The sequence below is a fragment of the Pistacia vera genome, unplaced genomic scaffold, assembly GCF_008641045.1.
Source record: "Pistacia vera cultivar Batoury unplaced genomic scaffold, PisVer_v2 Contig478, whole genome shotgun sequence".
Classification (NCBI taxonomy): Eukaryota; Viridiplantae; Streptophyta; class Magnoliopsida; order Sapindales; family Anacardiaceae; genus Pistacia; species Pistacia vera.
This window is the reverse complement of record NW_022196310.1, coordinates 143,393-152,619: the sequence shown is the minus strand read 5'-3', so window position 1 is coordinate 152,619 and position 9,227 is coordinate 143,393. Positions and strand designations below refer to the sequence as shown.

Here is a 9,227-nt window from a genome sequence, read left to right as displayed (position 1 = left end):
GAAAGCGTGAATTAGACTTAAATATCTTTACTGAGGGTTTTGTATTTGGTCTCATTATTTTATTATCTTGGTTAACATGTTATAATCATAACATTCACCCCTAGCATACATACTAAGCAATAAAGGTAAACATGTTGGTTCATTGTCTTAGGTAAAACCGATTTCCTCGAGCTTGGAGGAATCGATGGGTCAACCTAAGTAAAATTAAATTAGGTCTTGAGTGGAAAACCGTCTTTCTTCAATCCTATGCTCCTTCTTGCTCGACCATCGCAATAAATTAAAATTATACTTTAATATTACATCATTAAAAGAAACCTCAAGTTACATTCGTTGGAAGTAAGATGAGAAAAGAATTTACAATAGAGTGAGAAGGAAGGCAAGACACGTAGGCTTTATTTAAATTGAAAAGTACAAAATCCCAAAATATGTTAACACTAGGTCTAAAGGCAAATGCACCGAACACCACGCAAATTCATACACAAGAATATGCATAAAAACAATCAAAACAAAATTTTGATCATGTTGGTAAAATTTCATTACCCCTTGAAGTTTAATATTGTTGTATTGAAACCCAACAAGTTTTAAACTTTGCAATTTATTCCCTTGTTGTCAGGCTTCGGTTTATTGGGCCTCCAAAATATTTATAATATGCAACAACATATTATAGAATTCTCTTGGCCCATTGTTGACGTGCAACAACGTGAAACAACCCGAAAATAAAGCCATTGCACCATTACGCTGGCTGCCCATTAAGCGGTTTTATGCGCATCGTAACACTCGAGTAGTAGCCTTTGAAGACTTTTGAAACATGCACAACATGTCAGCTAGCTAATGGTGCCATTCATGAATCATTTGAGTCACTATAGCATCCATTATGTTTAGTTGTCGAGCACATAGCAAAATCTCACACGACAACGTTTAGAAATACTGCTTGTTCGAAAAATGATTAAAACCCCTTGCTACACTAGTCAAAAGACTTGTGCAGCCATACTGACGCGATCCTCACTCATACAACAACACGTGGAATTTCGCTTCGCTCCAAAATACACTATATAGTGCGATCGGGAACGATTTGTTGAGGAGTACAGTGGACTGCCTAAAACCATTATTTTAAAAATCGGACCGTTTGTTGACCCGGTCAAGGGGCCAGTTCGCGGGTTGACCGGTCCAACCGATTGGACCAGTTGGTCTGACCGGTATATAACAATCACATCTTTAAACAATTCCATTAATTATTATAAGTTTGAAAACTAGCAAATACATCCCTAAAATTTACTTATAAGCCCTTGTAAGTTTAAAATAAACAAATGCACCCTACAGATTTTATTATTAATTGTTCTTTTCTCTCTCCCCATCACTTCCATCTTTCTCTTTTTTTCTCTCTCTCTCCCCATCACTCCCCGTCTTTCTTCTTTCTTCTAACACATTCGCGTCTCTCTACTGTATTTTTTCGCTCCTCTTCTCTTTCTTCTTCCCTCTCTTTCTCTTCATCTCCTCTTTTCTTTCTTCTAATCTTCTTCCTTACTCTTTCTCGTCTCCTCTTCTCTTTCTTCTTCCCTCTCTTTCTCTTCATCTCCTCTTTTCTTTCTTCTAATCTTCTTCCTTACTCTTTCTCGTCTCCTCTTCTCTTTCTTCTTCCCTCTCTTTCTCTTCATCTCCTCTTTTCTTTCTTCTAATCTTCTTCCTTACTCTTTCTCGTCTCCTCTTCTCTTTCTTCTTCCTTCCCTTCCCCTTACTTCTTCTTTTTTACACTATAGATTTTAGAGTAAGTGAAGAAGAATAAAAGATGAAAATGGAAGATGCAATTTGGTTTTTTTATTCAAATGAAATGGAGAATGAAACGGTGCTGCAAAGTGCAAATTGGTTTAAGAATATGAATTTTTTAGGATCAGATACCCAAAAATAGCAAACCGTTTTAAGCCCCAGGCCAGTCGGACCAACGGTTTTGTACTATTCCGCCAGTCCATTGCCGATCCAAAGCAGGTTTAATGACATTCCCAGTTTTTATGTTAACCCGAACCGAAGTAAAGGTGGACTCCGGTCGGACCGACCGATCTGGTCCGAGTTTTAAAACAGAGCCTAAAACAGATATGTTATGCGTAAAAATGCACAAGAAGTCAAGCATTTGTGTGAAAACACATAATGCAGGTCAAGGCCATGCGTGGAAGCACACAAATAGTAGGGTTTGGTCATTTGCGACAATGCATGGCCCATGGCAACCACCGCACACAGCGGCATTTCACAGCCAGGTAGCAGCAGTTGCAAGCAACGTGTAGTTGCTGGTGTAGTGGTCATGTGTTGTCGCACACGACCACTAGACGCCATTTGCAACGGCATCAGCCAAGGCCCTATCGCGCGTAGCCACTGCCCTATCGCGCGCAGCAACGCACGACTACTGCATTGCTGCGAGCAACAACGTGCAACAGTCGTGCGAGACTTTGAGCAACAACAACGCGTGTGATGCACAACCACACATGGTAGCAATAAACCACCACGTGGTGGTGCTTTTAGGGTTCCATAATCATTTTATTTTCAATTAAAAATAAAACAGGTCAGATGCAGTTTATATTCAACACAACAAAACTCAATTCTCAATTCAATTAATCAAAAAACTAATTAAATGTGCGAGCTATGTTACAAAATCATAACATCATCAACTCCTTTACAACAATTTAAATTGAATTAAAAAAGTAGTGTCATTTGACAACACTACTTGTCCGGTAACACACGCAAATTACAATCCACGCAAATTACAATCCATATTGATCCACTAATTAAGCATTGCAATTTAATAGGTTTCTGGGTTTGCAGGAGAATTTGACCTTAATATACAAAAAGTTAGTGAAAATACTCTTAAGATGCTTGTGACTCGATCTCACTAACAACATAACACAAAAACCTACAGTTTACTGCTTTTGCTTCTTTTGTGCTGGCCCGGACGAAGTCCCAGCCTGTATAAAAAAGTTATCCAGAAAAAACTCAGGTTTATAGTCATCCAGAATGTTTATAAATGGCTATTTAAGCAGATATATATAACATTTTTCTTTAATTCTCTAACTCAATTATAGTTCCACCTGTAACAAGGAAGTCCTATTCTAAACTCTAAAGAACAACAAGAAAACAAATTTTATGAACAACGTAAGTAGATTATGACCATTTCCAGTTTTCCATAATTAAAGAACATAAATATTCAGTTTTGTTTTCTTTTCCCACTGCTTACTTGGAAATTCCATAGCCAATACTTCTTTGATTCTCCAACATTTCCCCATGACTACAGTAATACAATTAAAAGCATGCTTACCAAGCTTGATAGTTGCTCACTAATGTAGGTCAATGATCTCAACATAGCTTCAAGTATGTCCTTGGTAAGCTGAAATTTAACCTCAATTTCTCCCGAAGAAGACATACTATAATCTTGCAGCTGCAAACAAGAACAAGAATACTAATGGAAAAATTGGACACCATATGATGTACTTCTAAAAAAGTCAATAATATGAAACAGTCAAGTTATAGATACCCTGATCTATTCCAACTAAAGGGAAAGACTGTACTCCCATCTAAGACTGAGAACAGAGATTAATAATGTGAGACGCTGGAGCCAAAGGTGATTAAAAAGAAATACTCACAACTTTAATAACAGAACGTTATCGTTATCCTACTTCAACTACAATTTACACAAGAACTGCTTTCTCTAACATGTACAACAATAGCAAGCAGGAAAACACTCCCTGCACAAGCCTCGGAAGTATTTTGGCATATTTTCACTAATCAAAACTATAAACACTCAAAGGGCCCCAAACCCATGAAACAGAGAAACCAATACTTCAGTGGTTCTATGATGACATTGATTGTAGGAATATCATAAGCAATGTTTCTTGGACTGTAAAGCAGTCTATCATCATCACTTCACTTTGTTATCTGGATCACTAGAGAACATGAAATTTTTAAGTGCAATGATACATAACTAACTATCAACTAAAAATCTCTCTGAGGCCCGGTAAGGAGAGGAAGAGGAGAGGGGGGTGTGGTTCTCCAATATCATACTTTAAAACTAATTGGCCGAAACAGTAAGGGAAGGGAAACAGATAGAATTTGGGAGAAAACCAATATCATACAGTAATCCAAAAATCCAAATGAGACTGTCCAAGCAATTTGCAAAACAGGAAACAAATATCTAATTCAAAATAACAAATAAGAAACCAAATTTGAACCTAAACCACATAAAGCTAGAATAAAATAATACCAAAAATAATAAAAATTAAACACTAGATCCTCTATCACCAACACAAGATCAATCAGTTAAAAACAGGAGCAACCTAAGAAGGAAATTTTATATCTGTTAGGATCCCACATTGGAAGGGAAAAGGATGGGCATGTGGGTTACAGGGCTTGGACACCTTCCCATGGCAAGCCGGTTTTCCAAGGAGAATTCTACCCAAGCCCATGAAAGACCCATGGCCCAACCCAATTGTTGAGTTATTAGAGTGGGTTCCTATCAATTGGTATCAGAGCATGATCCTGTACTTATGTGGCAGCGCACGCGTAGTAGGCTGACTTGTGGCAGGCTGATCTTGGGCGTACCCCAAAAAAGGGCATGGAGGCCCGAGGGAAAGGGGATCCGCATAGTTACCCAATGGGTAAAGAGGCCGACGTGGACATCGATTGCAGAAGTGTGGTGGAATGTTAGGATCCCACATTGGAAGGGAAAAGGGTGGGCATGTGGGTTATAAGGGCTTGGGCACCCTCCCTTGGCAAGCCCATGAAAGACCCATGACCCAGCTCAATTGTTGAGTTATTGAAGTTGGTTCCTATCCATATCATAGAACAAAGAAAAAAGAAGGTAGGAACTAGTTTAAATGAAAACAAAAATTCTCACTGCCACATCAAAATTATGTACACAAATGTGATCTAATTTTTTTTTTTTTTTTTTTTTAATAAGAAACAGAAGAAAAGACCGTATATGTCAGGCACCTACCAAGTTACTTAAATACTTCTCTTATCATATAGTTTTCCCAATGTAATTTCTTGAAGTAGAACAAGGTCAGGACTCTCATTATGCCATTTTTAATCAAAGTAGCCCTTACCGTTTTCTTTGTTTCCAAATCAGTTCACTTTTAAAAAGTCATCCAACTTTGATTTGGCCAACCTTAACCCCTCTCCCTCCACATCCTCTCCTCTTTTTACTGTATCCTACAAGTAATTAATCTATAATAAAAAGCATTTAGGCATGTTTAAGTCCTTCAATAACAGCTGAAGTTGCAAGAGAAGTCTCCATGTTTTTCCAATCATTTAAGATCTTCCAATTGAACTATAGATATGATCAACAACAAAGCTAGAATTTGCAACTTTGACAATGAAAGTTCTGTTTCTACAAGACAACCAATTTTTTTTTAAAAAGAAACATATGCAAAGAAGAAATCTACTCTTCTCTTTATGATTTTACTCAAATTTAAGGAAAAATAACTTCTCAATTACATACCTTAAGGCTAATTAAAGCTACTCTATTTCCCGGCACTGAGTTGCTTTTCTCCATGGTCCATGTCATCGATTTGAGGCAGGGTAGACTTCCCTGTAGATCAATAAAAGCTACATATATATATATATATATGAAAAGTCCCAAGCTATTTAAAATTCCCATATATGACATGGAGTGTGCTTCTTGCTTCATTGTGATCTTAAAACCCAAAAATATGAAATTAATGCTTTCCAAATCCTAACTCCTTAACAAATCTTTCATAAACTATTTATGAATGTATGTATGTGTTCGTGCATGAGGAAGGATTTATGGCCCCTTTTACACAAATTTTTACGACAATTATAGACCATTGACTTCATACACTTAGGATGGTTGAAGTATGTCAATGTTAAACCCATTGTATTCTATAAATATAGCAGACAATAAATTACTAACCATACCAGGTAGGTAGGAGAACCGGCATCATGTTGGAATTGCATGGGACCCAAAGGTGCTACACTGCTATCAGCAATGACTGGTGCTGAAACTCCAAGATCATTGTGATTGAAATTGGTGATAGTATCATCTAGATGAGGCCACAGTGGAGTTGACACAGTAGATGGGAAAGATGGTAGCAAACTTGCCTTGACATGATAGGAAACAGTGGATCTTGGCAACAAATTCTGATAAGAGGAGCATCAACAACATAGTAATGAAATAAAAAGTGCGCATAGGAAAAGGTGAAGAGCAAACAAACCAACAAACAAATTCACTTTTAGCATAGTAAGGAAATTAAAACAAAAAGGTAAAAGAAGTTTTATATTCATACAAAAAAAAAAAAAATGCAAATTGATTACTGATACAAGACTTCACTATTAGCATAAAAACAACAGCAAATAACAAATGAGTGCAAGGCAACGCAGACTCTATAAAACATGTAATACGTACAAGAAAATTTTAGCAGAAAATGCAGATAAGAAAAGACAAAGCAGCATTTAATAGTTACCATTCTCTCCTTAAATCTAGGGATGTAAAATTTTATGACATATTGTAAGAGTAAGTATACAAAGTGACAAATGATAATCCTATATAAATTAATGACCTATGAAGCTCAATGGTACAAGCACAAACTAAAACATTAGATACGCGAACAAATATTTCCAACCTTCATATATGATTGTATAACATAAAAGCACCATTCAACTGAGCCACGTGATCTGCTAAGACTAATAACTGTGGATAACTATCTTTTAACTATGTTCAATTTGCATCTTCAGCCTAACTTATCATCATCTTTATACTTCAATACAGAGCTTGGAAGTATTTACTTCCATTAAAATATTAAATAGGTTTGAGAGAGGGTACCGTTTCCCCGGAAATTTCCTCTTTCCACTGATTCTGATATTTCTCAAGTAACAATAAAAGAATGCTTTGCAAATCAAGTGATAGATCTGGTGGAAACAGCTTCAAAAGATCATCGCCAGTGAAATTCTCACGTACACATTTTCTGATAAGCGAACGAAGGCATGCCAAAACCTATTGTCAGGCTTTTATACATTATTTGCATGTTGAATAAGTAGGAAGATCATGCACTTCATGAAACCACTAGCACAAATTTTAAAATGCCTTTGGTAATGCTGTCAAACAGTGTTCTTTCAAGTAAAAGCTGTTTCGTTATAGAAAGATTGGGAGCACTTTTGCCACCATTAGGAGTAGTGACAAATAGTTAAAAGTACTTATGTTTTAATTTTGAAGTGTTTTGTTAAATCAACTTTCCGGATAAAAAAAAAAAAGATTGACATACTTTTTGAAGAAGTAACTGATAAATTTTTCTTTCAAAGCACTATATAGTATATAAGCACTTAAAGTATAAGTTGAAACAGCAATTCATAGGTGCTATTCTTGAAAGTGCTTCTACTCAAAATTACTAAACAAAAGCACTTTACAATGCATGGAAAAGAGAGAAATAGCTTAAGAAACCAATCAAGTGTTTCTCCAAAAAGCAAGCATTTCTAGGTGCTTATCTTACTAAAAAAATGCTTTATTAAAAAGCACTTATAAGTGATTCTGTTATGTCTTTGTATCCCAAAAATTGCTTTCCTCTATCTCAGACAAACACAGTAAACTAGAAACCAAATCCCTTCTACCTAAATGAAAAACCCATTTTACTGTCTCAAAAGCACTACCAAATGCAACCTAATTTTTTTTACAAATTAAAATCAAAAGAACCATATAGAATATAAGCACTTAAAGTATTAGTTGAAACAGCAATTCATAGGTGCTATTCTTGAAAGTGCTTCTACCCAATATTACTAAACATAAGCACGCTAGAACGCATGGAAAAGAGCAAAATAGCTTAAAAACCAATCAAATTTCTCCAAAAAGCAAGCATTTTTGGGTGCTTCTTTTTTTGGGTGCTTCTCTTACTTTAAAAAAGAAAAAAAAAAATGCTTTATAAAAAAGCACTTATCAAGTGATTCTCTTGTGCCTTCGTATCCCAAAAATTAGACACCAAATCCCTTTTACCCACATGAAGAACCCATTTTACTCCAAATGCAACCTAATTTTTTAAACAAATTAAAATCAAACACACGCACACACAAGGTTAAACAATGTTGTATTTATGATTTCAGCTTTAAAATATGAGATGTTTTGTTCAGCACTTAGAATTCGAAGCAAAAAGCTAATCTAAACTCATTTTACTCCCAAATGCACCAAACTTTTTTAACAAATTAAAATCAAACATAAGCACACACAAAGTTAAATGATACCGTATCTATGATTTGAGCTTTAAATATGAGAAGTTTTATTCCACACTTAACATTCCAAGAAAAAGCTAATTATGAAAAGGAAATGCAACAGAAGAAAATTATTACAGGATCGAGTTGGGCGGGAGTAGGGAGGTTGAGGAGAGCCTGAATGGTAGATTTCTCGGCTGACTGAAGACCTGTTTTTCTTGTTTTCCAAAGCGTAGTGAGTATGTGGTCAAGCGATTCCTCTGAGTTTATAGGTGATAGCTTGAGCAGTTGCAGGTACAATGTCTCTGTCTCTCCCTCCATTTCAGAGCCCTCTACTTTGTGTTTGAGTTTAGGGCCTCATGCTCAACCTAATCAAAACGGCCGCCCCAACTCAACCCAATTCTTTATTTATAAAAATTAGCCCATTATTTAAATTGTTTATTTTATATATATATATATATAAACTACGGAGCGGAAACTGGAAAGTGACAATTAAATTAGGGGTGGTGGAATCCTGTTAACCGGACGGTTCGACACTTTCTTGAACCGAATTGAAGTCTGAAATCGGAATAATTTTTCACTTGAGCTACTTACTAACTAAACCAAAAATTCGGTTTGGTTCGGTTAACCGGTTTTTTTTTTTAAATTTTAACATGAAATAAATCCAATTCTCTGCAGCCAATTGCAACTAAGTACTAACAATAGTTACAATATAATTGCAAAATCAAACGTTTGATTTTATTATGATACTTTTTAGAATAATATTTTAAAAAAACTAAATTAAACAAATATTACGACATGAGATTTAAAAATTAATAAAAATACATTTTATGTTTATTTATTTATTAAATATCTTTATAATAAAATATTAAAAATTAACAAAAATATCTTCAATTCACCTATTAAATACAGACACCGTAAGAGAGTTATTAGAGTGTTTTTATAATTTTTAAAAAAATATTTAAAAATATTTAATTAAATTAATAAATTTAAAAAGTTTAAAAGAATTGAATAATATAAAATAATATTTTAAA

General features: G+C 35.1%; 1 protein-coding gene across 1 annotated transcript; it reads right to left on the bottom strand.

Moving 5' to 3' along the window:
• Nucleotides 1-2,580: 2,580 nt before the first annotated feature.
• LOC116146472 lies at nt 2,581-8,594 on the bottom strand. Its single transcript, XM_031431883.1, has 6 exons — nt 8,332-8,594; nt 6,821-6,991; nt 5,917-6,138; nt 5,480-5,569; nt 3,302-3,421; nt 2,581-2,951 (listed from the first exon to the last, which is right to left on the bottom strand). Exons 1-6 carry the CDS (start codon nt 8,512-8,514, stop codon nt 2,907-2,909), a joined length of 831 nt encoding a protein of 276 aa, XP_031287743.1. The 5' UTR covers nt 8,515-8,594; the 3' UTR covers nt 2,581-2,906.
• Between the last annotated feature and the right edge of the window lie 633 nt (nt 8,595-9,227).

Excerpts from the sequence above, each read along its gene's own strand:
- LOC116146472 (XM_031431883.1), bottom strand. The coding sequence starts at position 8,514 with ATGGAGGGAGAGACAGAGACATTGTACCTGCAACTGCTCAAGCTATCA. Across the intron at positions 6,992-8,331 it reads CTCCCGCCCAACTCGATCCT|GTTTTGGCATGCCTTCGTTC; the intron begins GTAATAATTTTC and ends GCCTGACAATAG. Across the intron at positions 3,422-5,479 it reads TAGCTTTAATTAGCCTTAAG|CTGCAAGATTATAGTATGTC; the intron begins GTATGTAATTGA and ends TCTTGTTTGCAG.